We start from the raw sequence: 18827 nt of genomic DNA on the forward strand, positions 1-18827 counted from the left end.
CTGACACCATTTTTTCTATTGTTTCTTATCAGGGTGGACTGGTCTTTGTGTGTGGGAAGGTGGATGGTCTTATGATCATCAGCGGCAGAAGACACAACATGGATGACATCATTGCAACCGTACTGGCTGTCGAACCACTCAAGTTCATCTACAGAGGGAGGTATGTTGATATGTTCAAATATTTTGCTCTATTTTCCCTGTTACATGACACCCCCCCCCCCCCCCCTTTGTGTCAAGGAAATATTGATTCAAATTAGTGTTCCTTTGGATAATGTCTAGAATGACTGCTGGCTGAAATGTAAATTATTGGTCGGTAACCATGCACAATTTCTCAAGAATTTTCTGAATTGCTGTTTTGAAGTATTCTTTTAGTGAAAGTCAAAACTATGGTTTACAAGGGCTGGGATTTGAACCCTCAACCCTCTGCATTGAAATTCAAGTGAATGAACTAATTGACCATAACATGTATAAATGATAGATGTTCTACTAAATGTTGTCAGTTTCTCTTCATTCATTATTTATTACCTCCCATCCTACTGTTGTAAAATTTGACATCTATCGTGACACCTATTTTTTTCTTTCTCCTGCAGAATCGCAGTGTTCTCCATCAAGGTTCTGAAGGATGATAGGATAATCATCATTGCTGAGCAAAGACCAGAAGCCTCAGAAGAAGAGGTAAAGCACCCCTCTCTGTATGAATGGGACTGTCCACTCCTAACAGCAAGAGCTGTGTTATGGGACAATCCATTTATCAGACTAGGATACAAAACCGTTGGGTGGTACTTATGGAATGGATGACGGTTAAACGAATTCACATTTGCATTGAAAGGGTAATTAGTGTCAGACTACAGGTTAAAAAATAGAGCAAATTTGTTAGATATATTACGAGAAGAAAATAGATATTAAACTTTTTAAAAAAGACTTTATCATACTATTCTGCCTAATGCCAATGGGCTTTTGTTCACATCTAAAATATTTTCTTAATAGGTCAGCTACGTGACTAATTGTTAATAAAGTGAGGAAGAAAAAAAAAATTACATGTGTTGTTTTTCCTCCCTCTTACACAGTGTTTCCAATGGATGAGTAGAGTACTACAGGCTGTGGATAGCATTCATCAGGTGGGAGTCTACTGTCTGGCCTTAGTTCCTCCAAACTCACTCCCCAAGGTAAGATTCACTTTCTGTTTCCATTAAAGCAGAGTATCAGTTTGAAAAATCCAATATATTGATCAATGTTAGGGTTTTGGGCTGAGAATGTTCCCTTTAGCGAGATATGAAGAAGAACAAAATGAAATAGCAATTTTTGTTTTCAGTGTCCCATTTTCAGTAGAGAAGAACTGTATCTTGAAGAATCATTCAGCCACACTATAAAATCATACTCCTTTTTGTTTAAAAGCATTAATAGCCTCAGCTGGGTAAAATGTTTAAGAACTGCCTCTTTAGTCTTCCTCAATGATGCTTGTAAAATATGTTTTATGGAGTCCATAATCTTCATAACACTGATTTATCTTTGATCTATTCTTCTTCCATTTTAGACTCCTCTTGGTGGAATCCACCTGTCAGAGACGAAACAAAGGTTCATCAATGGAACTCTTCATCCTACTAATGTACTCATGTGCCCTCATACGTAAGTAGATGGATGGGTCGATTGGCTATGTTTATTGGTACACTGATAAATAATTTGCTATACAGACCTCCAACAGTGATTGATAGATTGATATGAATAAGTAGGTGCATGTAGATAGATAAATAGATGAGAAGTGAGATTGATAACATGATAGTTATATTCTCTAGATAGATTGGTAACGGACTAGATACATTAGACTGATAGATAGATAAATAGACAGACAGACAGACAGACAGACTGATAGATAAATAAATAAATAGATGTCCATGTAGATGCTCATATTCAGAGCAACTCTCTTGTAGTTTAGTAAAAAGATGAATTTTAAAAAAAATCAAAGTACATTTAATTTGCAGGCCTGATTGCAGGCCTGATAAAAACCTGATTTAAATCGGTTTCCCAATTTTTTTTTTTTTTACCGGTAATCTTTTTAAAAAATTTTTTTATTTTTACTAGATTTTTTTTTCTTCTTTCCTCTTTTATCCTGATTTTACCGATATCCCCGTTATTTTCTCTAATCTTCCATATTTTGCCCTATTTTTCCCCCAATTTTCTAACTCGAAAGGGGGAATGTTGTTAGATGCCATTTCCCCCCGCGAATCCTCCTCTTTTTTTTAATCAAGGGGGGCCTGGTTGAGGGGAAAACAAAATTTTTTTTTTTTTTTAGTGCTCACTATCACCCTTGAATTTGATAAACCTGTTCTTCTGTTATAAGTCAAGTATTCCAAAGTAGCATGATTTTGTTCGAATTAAAAGACAAAGATATGGAACCGATTTCAAAGAAATTATATATATTCCATTAACTGACTTGCAGGTGCGTCACCAATCTACCGAAGCCAAGGATCAAGCCTACAGACGTTGGTCCCGCCTCGGTGATGATGGGTAACCTGGTAGCAGGATCACGCATAGCAGGAGCATCAGGAAGAGAGATCGGATCATGGGATGAAGATACAGAAACATCAAGAAAGGTTAGCTATAACACTTACACATGAATAGAGTGGTGAAGTGTGACGTCATCCAAAATTTATCTTTAGAATTTCTTTGTTTTTCTTCATGGTTAGGAGCCAGAGCAAATAACACTGAGATGTTTATGACGTCACAGCTTCGGTACTCTATTGCCCATTTTCCTATTTGATATCACATGAGCCACCTTTGATATGAGGTCAGAGAACACTACTGTAAAATGACAATCGTGGCATCCTAAACTTTGTATTATTGATAACAGTCACACCCCAAAAAAACTCATGAATTGCAAAATATCTATGTTGTGATGGAATTTTTTCTTCTTTACATTATTCTTTCACAAACGTTTATTTACATACATCAACAATATTTTTTTTAATTTATTTGACATTCTTAATTTTTCATTATTACAACATACCTCCATATTTACAGAATCTATGATGATCTAGTATATTTCTGTTAGTTATTCCCAACCTCCATTTTGTTTTATGTCACTGAATCATGTTCACACTTTTGTAACTTACCTTTTGTATTCTTTACAATGTATAGAACCAGTTCTTGGCAGAGGTGTTACAATGGAGAGCGCAGAGCACACCAGATCATGTCCTCTTCTCACTCCTAAACAACAAGGTATGTACTAATGCAATCATATCTGCCCTAGCGGCTACATGTGTAGTAAAACTATTTGTCTAAAAAGACCCTCTGTCAATAAAAATCACATGTGTTTGTTGTACAGTGTTTCTCATTGCAACCTTTATTAAAGTAATATGTACATAATGATGAATTTTCTTTGAAGATTGCTTTTCTTCTTTATGTTGAACATTCTTGGTATGTTTCATTGGATTGTGTTTTGATAACAGCATAGTAAGAGGATTCCCTTCTTTTCTTGTTTTTAATATTATGCTTTCTCTCTCTTTCTTTTCTTGCTTACCGTATATATACAGTATTTATCATTCTATCCCTTTTGTTTTGCTTGTGCTTCTATTGATCCTAGTCCTGCCTCTACACTTGCGAATGGTTAAAAAGTACTGCCTTTGTCATGAATCAAATTGTGTCCAAAACATTCTTTTTATGTCAACATGAATGACTCAATGACTCAAATTCACCTTTTATCTTCTTTTGTTGTACCTTTGCAGGGTCAAGTCGGAATGACGCTCAACTGCAGCCAGCTGCACAAGCGGTCAGAGCGGGTAGCCCTGCTGCTCCAGGAGAAGGGTAAGGTCAACTCTGGTGACCATGTGGCTCTCATCTATCCTCCTGGCCTGGATCTCATCGTAGCCTTCTATGGATGTCTCTATGTTGGTGAGTATCAACCATTTTCATCATCATCCATATCCATTTATCGACCGTATTCCCCATAATGCAGATTTTGAAGATGAATTTCCCCCATCTTACAGCCCCACTGCACTACTTATAGCTACTTAAGCCCTCTATATAGCAAACAATGCCTAATCGATGCCTGTTGGTCCCCCATGATCTCCTTTTTCTTATGTTAATTGAGAGCTGATTTGATGAGATAACCACCTGTCAGTGACCTTGCAGGGAGGTCTAATCCCCCTGGCCAAACAAGTACAGACAGGCTTTAAGGTCTTGTTGCCAGAGGCCACAGTTTTACCTCAAGCTTCTCTTTATCTGCCACATGGTTTCAGACTGGCTACTTTTAAGATTTCATGCTTTCATTGTCAAGTGGGTTTTCTTTTATTTCATATTTCTCTCTTTTTTCCCCATATTTTTCATAGAAGTCATTCCAGGCAGAATCTGTCCAGTTTATAGGTAGTACCTGTTAGTGATGTAGCAAAACAGGATCCCCAAGTCCAAGACCTGAACGAAAATGGGTAGCTCAATCTCTTTAGCTTTAGGTCTTGGGTCAGGTCAAGTCTTGAATACTGCATCTCCCTGGGACATGCCATGTTGGATTAATCATAGAAAACTTTATAATCAGGTAGAGTTGCAGCAGCCGCACAAAGAAACACACAATGAGAATACTTGTAGTTTGACATTTTTCTGATGGCAAAACTCATTGCCAATTGACTTCAAGTAACATCAATACCCCTGATAGACAGTGTTTCGTACAATATAGTTCCCTGTATTTCATTTCTAGGTGCTGTTCCGGTGACTGTACGTCCTCCCCATGCCCAGAGCCTTGTTACGACGTTGCCTACAGTGCGTATGGTGGTGGAGGTCAGCAAATCAGTGGTGGTCCTCTCCACGGCAACCATCGTTAAACTCCTCAAGTCAAAGGTCAGTCAGCGTTATTGTAATTCTTTGAAATTATCTCCTTAAGAATGTGAGAAAGTTATTCTTACAAAACAGTGGTAATTACCTGTTTGCTTAGATTTTGCTTGCTGCTGTTTCCGCAACCTTTATCAGTTGCTTGTTGTATATGGAGGGAGTTACTGCTGATACAGTTCAACGCAGCTTGCTGAGAGGAAAACAAGCAAACTATAACTAAGAAGTTTTCAGTGATTATCAAAACTTACTGTTATGGGTTCTAAATTTGATGTATGACTTTTCCCTTCTGCATCCTAAATGGTTATGCAGAAATGAACTTCTATAATATGGTCTGTGATGTTTGTTGTTCCAGAGCACTAAAGTGACATCTACCCTCTTTGTACAGTGTAGTAAAATGGCTAAGTTATCCTGATGAACTACATGTATTGTGATAAATTGACCCTATCCAAGTCAAATTCCAGTGTACATGAGATCTACAGAATCACCTCGAATGATAGGCATGTCCATTAGAGTGTTAATGAGAAGAAGAAAAGAAAAAAACTCCAGCCTAAGTGCCCTTGGTGTATTTTCTCTTGCAGGAAGCGATGGGAACGGTGGATATCAAGACGTGGCCCCCTCTCCTAGACACTGATGACCTTCCCAAGAAGAAACTGTCCAATATCTACAAAGCCCCCACCCCTGAGATGCTGTGCTTCCTAGACTTCAGTGTCTCAACGACAGGCATGCTTGCTGGGGTCAAGGTAAGGGTGACAACGTCCAGGGACCCGTTTCACAAAGCCTTTTGTCAATGACAAAATCAGTGACAAATCTGCTGATAACCAATCAGAAGCAAGGATTTCAGTAGCTTATAACAAAAACTGTTATTTGTCACTGATGACAAGTTTTGTGAAACGCCCCCCAGGGTTCTCGCCCTGCTGCTAATACCAAATATTGGAACGCCCAGTTAAGGAAGTATTCTATTCTATCCTGCATTGTACGTGTACCAGGGTACTGAAAAGGTTATGAATATGTCAATGCTTACTTGCGACTTGTAAAGAATTGCTATGTTTCCTGGTTACATCACTGTAACATCTTTGGATTTAAAAAGAGTATTCGCATTGATGATTTTGCCTTTATTATGAATTTCAAGCATCGAAAAAGAAGTCTTTGGAAGAAGTTCAAATTCTTTCTTTATCCATTGCTTATAATTGTACTTTGACTGTAGAATCAGATGGAAGATACCACATTGTGGGTTGTTGACAGCTTGAGAAATCAAGTATTGGGTTAGGGTTAGGGTTGTTAAGAAAAAAACATGCAATGGAATGAGCAATGTTGCCAGATCTTGCGTTGTACAGACAGCTTTTGAGATACACATTATTGTAGGTAGGAGTTTAATGTTAATACAGTCAAACCTGCTTTAGTGACCACCTGTCTACAAAGACCAACTTTCTTCAATGACCACATTTTTTGTTTCCCTTGAAAATGGTTTTCATTGAAACATTTACTGAAGAAACCTGTCTACAAAGACCAAATTTTGTGTTTCCCTTGCGCGGTGGCTATAGACGGATTTGACTGTACCTACATTATGGTGAGGGATGCGTGTAATTAAAAAATTCTTATTTTTCATTTTTTAGATGTCTCATGCAGCAGCGAGTGCGGTGTGCCGAGCCCAGAAGCTTGCCTGTGAACTCTACCCCTCCAGGGTTGTGTGTCTGTGTCTAGATCCCTACTGTGGGCTAGGTTTTGTCCTCTGGGTACTAAGCAGGTAATAATAATAATAATTTCAGATATTTATATAGCGTACATATCCACCATGCAAGGTGCTCAAGACACTCTAAATATTATCCAGCTCTGCTAGGCTGCTGATTTCAGTGCTCACAGCATTCAAGGAATTCCTTCCTACTGGTACCCATTTAACACCTGGGTTGGAAGGAAAAAAAAAAACCTCTGAAAACTCCCATTTACCAGGGGTGCTTGCCTCCAATATATCAACTTGATACAGTGGGAAACTAGGCCTCGCCTTTTAACATTTTTTGCTTGTATACCATTTTAAAGATAAAGTTGAGTTCTGGTCATATGATTGCATTGTGAAAGAAACGTTGAGGAATCGATCAGAAAAGGTTGATCATCTAGGATACAAGTATTGGCGTGTACTGCAAGGTTCTTGAATCATTAAAATGATAGGAAATTGTCCACACTTGCATAATACAATGATAATGCTCACAAATTATTTTTCACTCTTTCCCAGAACTCAACCTTCTCTTAAAATGAATCTTGCAATAATGATTTTTGTATTTTTAACTTAAATTTGTATTTACAACATTCTCGCAAATATCATTTGTTTTCCTGATCAGTGTGTACTCCGGCCATCAGTCGATCCTGATTCCTCCAACTGAAATCGAGACCAATCCAGCCCTCTGGTTGACCGCTCTCAGCCAACACAAAGGTAAGAACTTACAGGTGGCCTTTTGTGAGTTTTTTAATGCAATATGTGTATGTAACAGTTGGCTTAAAGCGACTTGGTGCAATTTCCATTAAAGGGATTGGGTATCTTTGTCTTAGATCCTTTAAAAAAATCCATGATTTAGCTCATACTGCAATGATAGTTATAAACCCTTAGGTCAGTCAGGAACCCCATGACTTTTACAAGCCGATCGCCTGTCTGATTATCAAGATATTTATGATTGAAAATCGAAATCAAATTTTGTGTTTGCCAAAAGGTTTTCATAACACTACAGTCTATTGGGGAAAACGAGTATCGTAAAACCGGTCACTCAAAGATATTTACTTTTTTGAGGCACTTCATAATCATTTTGAAGCACAATTTGTTTTAGGGCTTCAATATTACACCATAACAGACACTGATAACACATAGGGCCATGCATCTCAAATTTAACATTGTTAAACGATGCCTTTAAATTGTACTTGGTGTAATTTCCATATGTGAAAGTCTAGCTTACAACATACACCTGTTTTGCTTTGTTTATATTTCTCTTCTTATGTATGTTTTTTCTATCTTCCATCCTACAGTTCGTGATACCTTCTGCTCCTACTCAGTAATGGAGATCTGTACTAAGGGACTCGGCCAGAGTGTCTCCACACTCAAGGTAAATACACGCCCCAAAAGTTACTTTCATGAATCATTTCATCCGTAGGAAGTATTTTCTATTATCAAAACTAATGTGGAGCTCTGGTAATGGAATTCCGTCAAACACATTGCATACTGGGGCAAGGTGTTTTCTGTGTTGAGCTGAGGGGGAATGAGAAAATGTAGCAGTCAGTGGGTATACTGGATTTAAATCATTTTGAAAAAATAATCCAGTTATTTCAACATGCAGATGGTAGGAATCCATCGGTCGGTTCTTGAGATAACGCGATCTGCTGGCGTAGAAGAATCTTGGCATAGGACCTTGATTTGGAATTTCCTTTCAGATACTTAGACTTAAATTTCTTGAGAAGTAATGGATGGAACATCCACATTTGTTTCTTTACACAAGCAGAACATTTGGAGACTAAATATAACACTTTTCATTCAATTTTCTCAATCATTCCCTGGCATTCCATTGGTTGTAACATCGGATTTTATACAACCGTTTCTTTTATCGGTAATCTTTAATGTTTTTCTTTGCCAAATAAATAATGACATATAATGATGATCTAATTTCCAGACACGAGGGATATTACTGTCAGCTGTGCGGTACTGCGTGGTGGTGGCAGAGGAGAGACCAAGAGTAGCTCTCACAAACTCCTTCTCCAAGCTCTTCTCCAGTCTTGGTCTCTCACCTAGAGCAGTCAGTACATCCTTTGGCTGCAGGGTCAACATGGCCATCGCATTACAGGTATGCTCAACAACACGGCCTTTTGCACTTCGTAAAATGATTCTATGGAATGAGCTTAGGTGACAATTAATAATAATAATGATATTCAGTTCTTGTATAGCGCAAAATACATTATGAAATAATATCTCTATCTGCTTCCAAAGAACTTTGGAAATTATCACCCTAGCTCCAGGAGCCGTTATCGACGCACAGAACATTTCAAGGAATAATCCAATTAATCTATGGGCAATTTCCAACCCTAAATTGATTCATGAATTAATCTACCTAACCCTAAATCCTAAATCTGTTGGGTCACAAAAAATGTATGGTTTTGATAGATATCCCTCCATCTAAAGTTTAAACAAGGAAATGTGTTCATGTGAGCAGGCCTTGTTGATATGTTATCCAGCATACACATGCATTTATAAACCAAGAATCATTGGTTTGACAGGTTTGACTGTATTTGTACGTGGTTATGCTAATGTTTATTGTTTTTGTAATTGTCTTTGTATCAGGGGGCATCCAGTCCAGACCCCACCACCGTCTATGTTGACACGAGAGCTCTGAGGAATGACAGGGTGACCATCGTAGAGAAAGGGAGCCCTCACAGTCTCTGTGTCATGGAGTCTGGAAAGGTAAGATATGCAGTGTTAAAGAATATAAAATCATCATCAGAAAACTACTTTTAACTAGACATTTAGCCTGTCAGAGAGCCAGGGGGCATTTACTATGTGGTTAAAGGAAAGCAATTAGCAGATGATTATGATGGTGTTGAACATGTTGATGATTATGATTATGTTTATTATCATTATTATGATGATGATTATGATTATTATATTTTATATATATTCCTCCCTGTCTTTAAGTTGAGCTTTAATGTTTTCTATCTGATTTTTGTTTTGTTACTAGATCTTGCCTGGGGTGAAGATTGTAATAGCTCACCCTGAGACCATGGGCCAGTGTGCAGACTCCCATCTTGGAGAGGTAAGGGTATCCAGAGCCTTTAAAAGCCATTGCCTATTTGGCCAAAAAGCCTCTTTGTCTTGCCAAGAGGAACAGGGGAATTAAGTTGTCAATAGATTAATTTTAGTGTATTATTATCATGCCTAGGGGAATTTGAGAATTTAGTAGTCACTGTGTTCTACTTATGAAACAAGAAGTTGATCGTGGTATTGCTCGGCTATAGCTGGAGGTAATGTGTAGAGTAAATTGACATGAATAGAATGCTGTAGCTTTACTCTCAAGATCAAATACATCACTGTTATTCATGTCACCTATATGCAAACTGCAATATGTCACCTATCCACTAACCATCCCCACGCCCCACTTCTGCCACATGTATCTTCATTGGCATGATATTCAATGTTCAGTTAAATTTCTGCCAGTTTATATTCTATTTGGTAGATGATGCCTTCAGAACAAGTAGCCAGCATTCAGTGACTGGTAATAATTTTTACCAAGGCTTTTGCAATTCAGTGTAGATAACTTCCAGTTCTTACCCTGCCCATCCACTAAAGTTAGGCAGAACCGGATATCCAGACTACTAAAGTGCACAAATGATTCCATGATCTTTGATATAAAATGAAACCTGTCTATAAAGACCACCCAAGGGAGACAAGAAAAGTGGTCTTTATAGGCAATCGGTCCTTATGTACTGATTTCTTTTGTACATGTGTCAATGAGAAACCATTTGCAAGGGAAACAAAAACAAATATGATCTTTGTAGACAGGTGGTCACTAAAAACAGGTTTGACTGTACATGTACTTATTATAATTTTATCACTTAGATCTGGGTCTCATCACCCCACAACTCGTGCGGCTACTTCACCATCTATGGGGATGAGTCGCTTCACAACGATCACTTCAGTGCTCAGCTGAGGACGGGTGAGACCCGCGGAACGTTCGCTAGGACTGGTTATCTTGGCTTCCTCAAGAGAACGGATCTCACACAGGCTGATGGAGGTGGGTTGTATGTCTGTCAACCTTTCAAGGAAATGTTTTCATTGTTAAAGCCACACTGTATTATTTGTAGCTACTTGCTCCCTCTTTATAGAAACAATGCCTAATCGGTGATCATTGGTCCCCATGATCCTCTTTTTCTTATGTTAATTGGGAGCTGAGTTGATGAGATAGCCACCTGTCAGTGACCACCCTGTGTGGTCTAGTCCCCCCTGGCCAAACTAGTACAGACGGCCTTTAATATATCTTCAAGTCTCCTAACTTCCATGATCTCTCATTGTGAGTAATTTGTTTATTTCGTCAATGTTTGTTGAATTTGTCATACTCTTTAATAATATTAAAAAGGTGTTCTGAAATGCAATAAGGATTTTCTTCTTCTGTACCTATATTAAAGAACAGTCTTTCTCTGCTCCTTCGCTTGTGTGATATGCTGTCATGTCTACATCCAAAACTCTCCTTTACATAATACGAAACTGCTCACAAATAGCCACTATTCTAGTCTTTCCCTAATACATTATGAATTTCTAGTGAAATTGATTAGATAATTTCATGTAGATACTAGAGCTCTACAAATTAAGATTTGTAGATTGGACTGGATTGAAAATTAGGTCTGATGTGCATAATGAATTCACAAAAATGGTAGATATTTTACCAACAGATTGCCTGTACCAATGATATAGGGCCTAAGTTCTTTCCTCAAAGTGGTGTATTGAAACATATTAACCCTTGGAATCTTATATTTTGTTTTCTTCAGATCGTCATGATGCTCTGTTTGTTGTTGGCTCTCTTGATGAGACGTTGATGATGAGAGGAATGAGATACCATCCCATAGACATTGAGAACACCGTACTAAGATGCCACAAGAATGTGTGTGAATGGTAAGAACAAAAGGACATATATTTATAAAGATTGATGAAGGAAGAATGGATAGATGGTAAGAGGATACTTCATAAGAAGGACTCATGGAATAGAGACAGGAGGTAACATAGGGCGACAAAATGATGGCATAATGGGGAGGATGTGTACATTGCCCAGGTAACATTCAGGACTCTGTACTTGTGTCAATATGTTGTACAATCCATCGAGAACACTTCACTATTATGCCACTAAAATGATGTGAATAAATGAGAAGAGAAGAAGGGTATAGAGTGGTAGATTGATGAGGACTTGGGTAAAGTAAAAGCCATTAAAAAATATTGATATGTTTAAAGGTTTGCATAGTGATAATGCCAGCTTTAAACATGAAAACAATTTGTGCTACACATGTTGTAGAGAGAAAATATTCCTGGGATTTGTAAAGAGTTCTTTGATGATATGGAGCTGTGATTTTGTGGAACTTGATAAAGAGGAATCAATGAAAATCAAAGCTCTATAAATAACTTTTTATCTCTCTTCAGTGCTGTCTTCACCTGGACCAACTTGCTGGTGGTTGTCGTCGAACTCGATGGCAAGGAGTCCGAGGCCCTTGACCTCGTGCCCCTGGTCACCAACGCCGTCCTGGAGGAGCATTACCTCATCGTGGGCGTGGTCGTGATGGTAGACCCTGCCGTCATCCCCATCAACTCCAGGGGAGAGAAGCAACGCATGCACCTTAGGGACGGCTTCCTCGCCGACCAGCTAGACCCCATCTATGTGGCCTACAACATGTAGAGGCAACACATCCTGCGTTGCCTGCCTCGTGTGGTAGCAACAAAGGAGAGTGGTGGGCACACTGTCTTGTGTGGCACAGGCACAGGTAGTAAGGCTGATCTGCTGGGGGAAGGTCCTTTCACACACGGTCTTTTGAATGTGACGATAGAAGAGGTACCCTTGATAGGTAGATTTCACTTGATATCTATTTAGATCTCTGCGCAGAGGATGCCTTTGATGATCTTACTATCTTAAACCATTGACTACAATTTTAGTTTTGGTGTAACATTCATATTCAATAGACGCCAGCCAGAGTTATCTTAGGCCTAGTATTCATTGGGTTAAGCTCCCTTGGAGATCTGTTTATGATAGAGATGATTGTGTAATGAATTTTTAGAAACTTCTTGTAAGCTCTGATAATTCTTAAGCCATGGCAAATGACTCCTTACTCAATAGGAACTACTTTTTATCGTAACATCTTGACTTTTAGAATGGCTCCTTTTCCAAAAGTTAGTGTAAGAAGTGTAACTAAAAGTGAATTGTATCAAGTTTAGAGGCAGATATAAATCTATTAAATTTCATGATATCATGCATCAATACTATCTTTCAGTCATTCTCAAAGATGCTTAAATAGCACTACTTGTTTATAATGTTACAGGAGCATGGATAAATGGTATAAATGTGAGTGCAGATGTCTTTTGGATGCTCCCATCAATGCCTAAACTCCACAGTAGATCAAGGTCTAATTAATACATTTCTTAATACCTTCTAGTTGTTATCTGACAGAGAAGAAGGGACGCTTCAAAAGGCATCCTCTCATGTGTTTATAAATCAAAGTGAAACAGAGAGGAATTAGTTATAATGTCAGCGTCAAAGCCTCTGATGTAAAAACTCTAGTAGAGGTTTGAACCTTCAACCTTATTGGTTTAGTGACCATATGCGGCTGGACCGTGTTCTGTGCCCACAAGTTGCGCCCCCATTCTCCGTGGAAGTTGTAGCGTGTTGAGGCCGCATGGCTGTGTTGCCTGCGACATGTTACAGGAGCATGGATAAATGGTATACAACTTCATGAAAGAAGACAAAGCCTGTGTTGCAGTGTCTTGCTGCAACAAAATTAGTAGGGGAGGAACACATCGATTGTTTGGTTTTAGCCTCACAGCCAAATTGATATCGTGCACCTCATCCCGTTTTGTTATAGCAAGAAACGCAAAGGCACCACAAAGCCAATTAATGGAGTCAAATGTCTCTTTTTTGCCAGTAGATATTCTTCCATATTGCTCTTTTTCTATTGTAGGTGGCGTATTCACTTATGAAAACAAAGAAGTATTGAGAGGATTTTTTTTCCAGGGTACATTAATACCCATGCTCCATTTTGGTTTATTTGTTAATTATTCCAAGTAATGTACATGCAAATAGTGAGTAAATGCACCTGTAGGTATGTGTACAGACACACAGAGAAGGATTCACTTTGGGAAGAAGTTTTCTTTTTCCTCTCATGAACTTTATTGATAATCATTTATTTTATTATATCGTGTGACAATCACTTGAAACAAATTTCATATTGAGTCTTCTTTTACTGTTCTAAGTTTCTTGGATACAGGAAGATTTCTGTATAGAATGTAAGTGAAGTGGATTTATTCCATGTAAATTGTATAGGCGTTTCAAATGGATCTCGGTAGAAAAAGTTTGTCTACATGTATCTTATCATATTTAAACATCTCTTCCTTGAAGTTGAGATACAGAAAAGGGACATGTTCGATCATTAGTAACTGATCTTTTTTCTCTAATCTTCAGATACTGTACAAAATCAAAGATGAGTTTTGAAATATGACTTATTGGACTTGGTTGCCATTGAATCTGATATTTTTGTATAATTTTACAATCACATGATAATTTTTTTGTAAAAAACATAATTTACGCTATGATTATTGGATGGTATATGTTTTTTGTACACACTTCTATAACCATATGGTATATGTACATGTATATCTATATATATATTGCTATTAAGGCTAAGTCGGTAGATGTACCTTCGAAAAGCAGTTTAAGTGTCTAAAGAGAATACAATGTGGTGCGGTAGTTTCTTGTGCAATTGTAGCTTGTAAGATTGAAAGAGATGATTATATTATACCAGGTGTCGTGTGAAAATCTGTATGTCTCACGGCATGTTCACATTGCTTAGACTTCGTTTTAAATTGTGGTCAAGCTGTATGTATCTTTAACAACATACAGAAGAGGGTTTGTTCACACTATAAAGCGGTCCAGTGTTCATTGTACATATGGAAACCATTTAGTCTGAGTGGTATGAACAGAGCCTAGCGTTCTTCTAATGTGATTGTGTCACCATTCTATAAAAAGCATCTCGTTTTATTTTTATGATTTATTCTTGATCTATTTTGCTTTAATGAAATGTGCCTTGATTTGTTGCGCAGTGAGTATTTGTGTTGTTGCAGCTTGATTGTGTTTAATTGTAAATTTTTAAAAAGCCCTAGAATACAGCGGACTGTAAATAATATTAAACTGTGAAGTATTTCGAAAAATTTAAACAAGATAAACTCTTGGTGCCCCTTTCATGTTGTGAGTGACAAAGCCCATCCTAGAATTGGAATGTTTTATTAAAAGCAGTGATATTTTTGTGAAAGAGAAATGGGTGCACATACTTTAAAGTCTATTATGTGCCTGATTTGGTTTTTAAAATAGTGAAGTCCATTTATGAAAATTTATGAAAATTTTCAGTAAACCGAGTGTGACAAAAAGGGGTAATACTTGCCTTTTCCATTGGGCCGAATTGTTTAATGATTAAAATCACATATGGGTATTATCTATTTAACTTAGAAAGTATTAATGTAATCATGTATGCAATTGCAGAATATAGCTCCTGCATATGTATATGTGTATAGAGGAAATCTTGAAGGATGTAATTTCTGTTTCAATAATTGATAGATGTAATTTACCTTTCTTGATACATTGCCAACATTTTCCAGTGTTTAAAAAGTAAAGAGTTTGCAGGCCTGTTGCCATACTTTAATACAGACAGGATTTCCTTTGGATGGAACATCCTTTATGACAAGTTCACATACACACAAGGAGAAACGAATCAGAGAAATTGATTAAGTTTCAGAAGAACAAGATTTTGATAGTTAAGATCTCTAATAGTGAAGGTAATTTTGTGCAAACTTGTGCTTACGATCAATCAATGTATGCATTAGGTTGGATGCTTGGAACAATAAATGCACATGCTTTGAGTTGTTTTGTAGTTTGTATCCTTTAGTGCTTTATCCTTAGACTAAATTCTGGCAGTGTAAATGAAAATAATGCATCATATCACTGAGTCAAGTGGTAAGTCAAATGTATACATGTAGATTTGCACCTATTTTTGGTACAGCCCTTTTTCATTGAACTTTTAATATTGGAGGTAAAATACACTATTTGAAATAGTCATTTATGTGCATGTACTGTTTGGTAATGATCTGTAGCGATTGCTTGAATGCACTCTATAAATAAGACATCTTGTGTTTATCTTTTTTTTGTTCTGCAGATTGTCATTGTCGCTACTGCCCAAAGTAGTTCATTTGAAGTTCGCAATTTGTATAGCTGTAACCACCAATATATGTCTAGTGCTCCCTGTAAATTTTCTGTGAATATTTTGTATGAATTTGTCATGTACTCTAGCATTGTGTGTTTATAAATATCTTGCAATTACATGTAAAGACAGACAAGAATTATTATATATGATCATATATCTTTATCTTCCACATGTTTGTAAAGTTGAGTATAGTAGAAGCAAAATTTTATATTATTCAAAAAGTTACATCCAAATGTTCGCTCTAGGGTTAGAATTGTTCATTTATATCGAGAAAAATAGATGTAAAATTGGTAAATAAAGTTGAGAAACTGGTTGTACTTTCTTCTAACTGGAGGTGAGCTATCATCGGAAAGAAAAGATGCATGCATAAATGTAGACATGAAAGATTATAAATTTAAAGTAAATATGTAATTGTTTATTTATGTAATGCGAAACATGTATAATGTGATCAGCTAGTATCTAGTGACAACATCTGCATCTTTTTTATTTTTGTTCGTGAATCATTTAATGCCAAAATCATAGCGGGATATGTTGCCTTTATTTTCTGTTATAATGTTCTTTCATTTCGTGCTGCGTACACAGAGATGAAGAGATGAAATGTAGAGTTTTGTATTATTGTTCTGCTGTTTATTTGTATGTATAACAAAGGATGTGCATTTGGGGTTTGTGAAATGCTTGGGAGATAAAGCAGACAACAAAAAATACACTTAAAAAATTCTTAAGTTACTTCTCGTGTCCCTTGCCTCGCATGTTGTGTGACGTTTCTCGTGTGTTGCATTTTCTGTGTGGAGTTGTGAAATTACTCTTGTTGCTAGTATTGCATTTTCTTTTAAAGTTGATTTTATTAGTATGTGTAAATCCACTTAGTTCCCTCATGTGTTTTCATAAAGTAAGAGAAAGAAAGTCTGAAGTCTAAGATTTCATTCCCTAGCTTGCAATAGCTTTCATGTAACCCTGTCTAATGTTATTGTTAACAAGCCCCAATCTCAAACATCCAACTAATACCTGCCTCCCCTCCCCTTGAAATGACTCTACCCCTGCTCTGGTAGAAAAGAAGACCCCCTGTTGATGTTGAAGTGTTTCATCCCACATACATGAACTTGGCACGGATTCACAGTTGACAACTCTCTAAAATTGAAAACTTCGTTCTGCTTTTAATGTTCATAACCAGAGTGTTTCTCTGCGTCCTACTCTCCCTCTCTCCTACTCTCCCTCTCTCCATCCCTTTCTCTTCCTTCATAACTTAGCTAGATGATAAAAAAAACTTACTGAAAATACACTTAAAAGCAAAACACAGAAATGATTATACATAACAAACAATCAACCCGATTTCCTCATATTTTATTGATCATTGCTCAGATATATAAAAATGTTTGGAAGAAAACACTTCTTCTTCTTCTTCTTCTTCTTGATATTTCAGAACACATGGTATAATTTCCCATCACATAAATCAATTTATTCCTTTAAATCACAAAATGATTCTATCAAAATGAGTTTCATGAAAACTGATCACAATCACATTATATTCTGAGATATATAAATATGGCAAGTGTATTGGGCTCTATGAAATGACAATTTATATCATTGCTACATGAAATCGAAATATTCAAAAAATGTGACTAAATATATGATTCTATTTTTGATATGGATCTCTACCATACTTCCTACATGTACTCTTTAATTATACACGCTAACGTAGACCTCGACAATTCGAGATTGACGATCTACACAAAAGTGAATATCTCTTCCTTCCTACTTATCTTTCTATCTATTTATCTATCTTTAGTATACATAAATATGTATATCGAATAGCTCTTTACTAGCTAATTCCAAGTAGGCATCGGTGTAAAACAAGAATCAATTTTTAAAAAATGTAAGAACCAAATAAGTTTCGGGGACACAGTGTAAATATTACCCCTCCGATTGTTACGTAACCGGTTTTTTTTTTATTTTATGAATGTGTATAAAGATAGAGCATAAGATAATTTAGGAGTATATTCAGCTATTCATCGTAAACTTCTTCTTCTTCTTCTTCTTCTTCTTCTTCTTCTTCTTCTTCTTCTTCTTCTTCTTCTTCTTCTTCTTTCTTCTTCTTCTTTTTCTTCTTCTTTCTTCTTCTTCTTCTTCTTTTCTTCTTCTTCTTCTTCTTCTTCTTCTTCTTCTTCTTCTTCTTCTTCTTCTTCTTCTTCTTCTTCTTCTTCTTCTTCCTCTCCTCTTCTTCTTCTTCTTCTTCTTCTTCTTCTTCTTCTTCTTCTTCTCCTTCTTCTTCCTCTCCTCTTCTTCTTCTTCTTCTTCTCTTCTTCTTCCTCTCCTCTTCTTCTTCTTCTTCTTCTTCTTCTTCTTCTTCTTCTTCTTCTTCTTCTTCTTTCTTCTTCTTCTTTTTCTTTTTCTTCTTCTTCTTCTTCTTCTTCTTTTCTTCTTCTTCTTCTTCTCTCTTCTTCTTCTTCTTCTTCTTCTTCTTCTTCTTCTTCTTCTTCTTCCTCTCCTCTTCTTCTTCTTCTTCTTCTTCTTCTTCTTCTTCTTCTTCTTCTTCTTCTTCTTCTTCTTCTCCTTCTTCTTCCTCTCCTCTTCTTCTTCTTCTTCTTCTCTTCTTCTTCCTCTCCTCTTCTTCTTCTTCTTCTTCTTCTTCTTCTTCTTCTTCTTCTTCTTCTTCTTCTTCTTCTTCTTCTTCTTCTTCTTCTTCTTCTTCTTCTTCTTCTTCTTCTTCTTCTTCTTCTTCTTCTTCTTCTTCTTCTTCTTCTTCTTCTTCTTCTTCTTCTTCTTCTTCTTCTTCCGTTTGAGCAATTCGATTTGGGCCTCGTGCTCCCTGGAACTACGCCCCAAAAAGGCATGTTCAAAACATAGTATAAAAGAAGCTTTATCTAGACACAGACAGTGGTTCCTGTTTGTACGTCAATGGATTTAAACAAGTCATCACCGTAACCCCTATTAATAAAACAGAGAAAGCTGTATAAAAAAATTGCAGAAATTTTAAATACTTTCGCGATATTGCACACGTTTCGTAATGAACACTTTTTTGTAACAGTCATTTAGGCAAT

The 18827-nt window shown here is 36.9% G+C and overlaps 1 protein-coding gene and 1 pseudogene across 7 annotated transcripts in view; one reads left to right on the forward strand and one right to left on the reverse strand.

Moving 5' to 3' along the window:
• Positions 1–16515, forward strand: part of LOC755114 (disco-interacting protein 2 homolog C) — a 56657-nt gene extending 40142 nt beyond the window's left edge. For 6 of the 7 annotated variants that reach the window (XM_030973766.1, XM_030973764.1, XM_030973763.1 and 3 more), the window contains 18 exons: positions 33–160; positions 591–675; positions 1068–1166; positions 1535–1626; positions 2438–2591; positions 3136–3216; positions 3723–3888; positions 4688–4827; positions 5397–5558; positions 6432–6562; positions 7152–7243; positions 7828–7904; positions 8466–8636; positions 9131–9250; positions 9525–9599; positions 10403–10577; positions 11329–11452; positions 11972–12224. In XM_030973766.1, coding sequence (XP_030829626.1) covers positions 33–160; positions 591–675; positions 1068–1166; positions 1535–1626; positions 2438–2591; positions 3136–3216; positions 3723–3888; positions 4688–4827; positions 5397–5558; positions 6432–6562; positions 7152–7243; positions 7828–7904; positions 8466–8636; positions 9131–9250; positions 9525–9599; positions 10403–10577; positions 11329–11452; positions 11972–12224 — 2325 coding nt within the window. Of the gene's footprint in view, positions 1–32; positions 161–590; positions 676–1067; positions 1167–1534; positions 1627–2437; positions 2592–3135; positions 3217–3722; positions 3889–4687; positions 4828–5396; positions 5559–6431; positions 6563–7151; positions 7244–7827; positions 7905–8465; positions 8637–9130; positions 9251–9524; positions 9600–10402; positions 10578–11328; positions 11453–11971 lie in introns of all 7 variants that reach the window. The other variant, XM_030973765.1, reaches the window with a different exon arrangement.
• A 666-nt stretch (positions 16516–17181) lies between these two features.
• LOC115919776 lies at positions 17182–18818 on the reverse strand (annotated as a pseudogene).
• Between the last annotated feature and the right edge of the window lie 9 nt (positions 18819–18827).

The sequence above is a fragment of the Strongylocentrotus purpuratus genome, unplaced genomic scaffold, assembly GCF_000002235.5.
Source record: "Strongylocentrotus purpuratus isolate Spur 01 unplaced genomic scaffold, Spur_5.0 spur5_scaffold_7, whole genome shotgun sequence".
Lineage (NCBI taxonomy): Eukaryota > Metazoa > Echinodermata > Echinoidea > Camarodonta > Strongylocentrotidae > Strongylocentrotus > Strongylocentrotus purpuratus.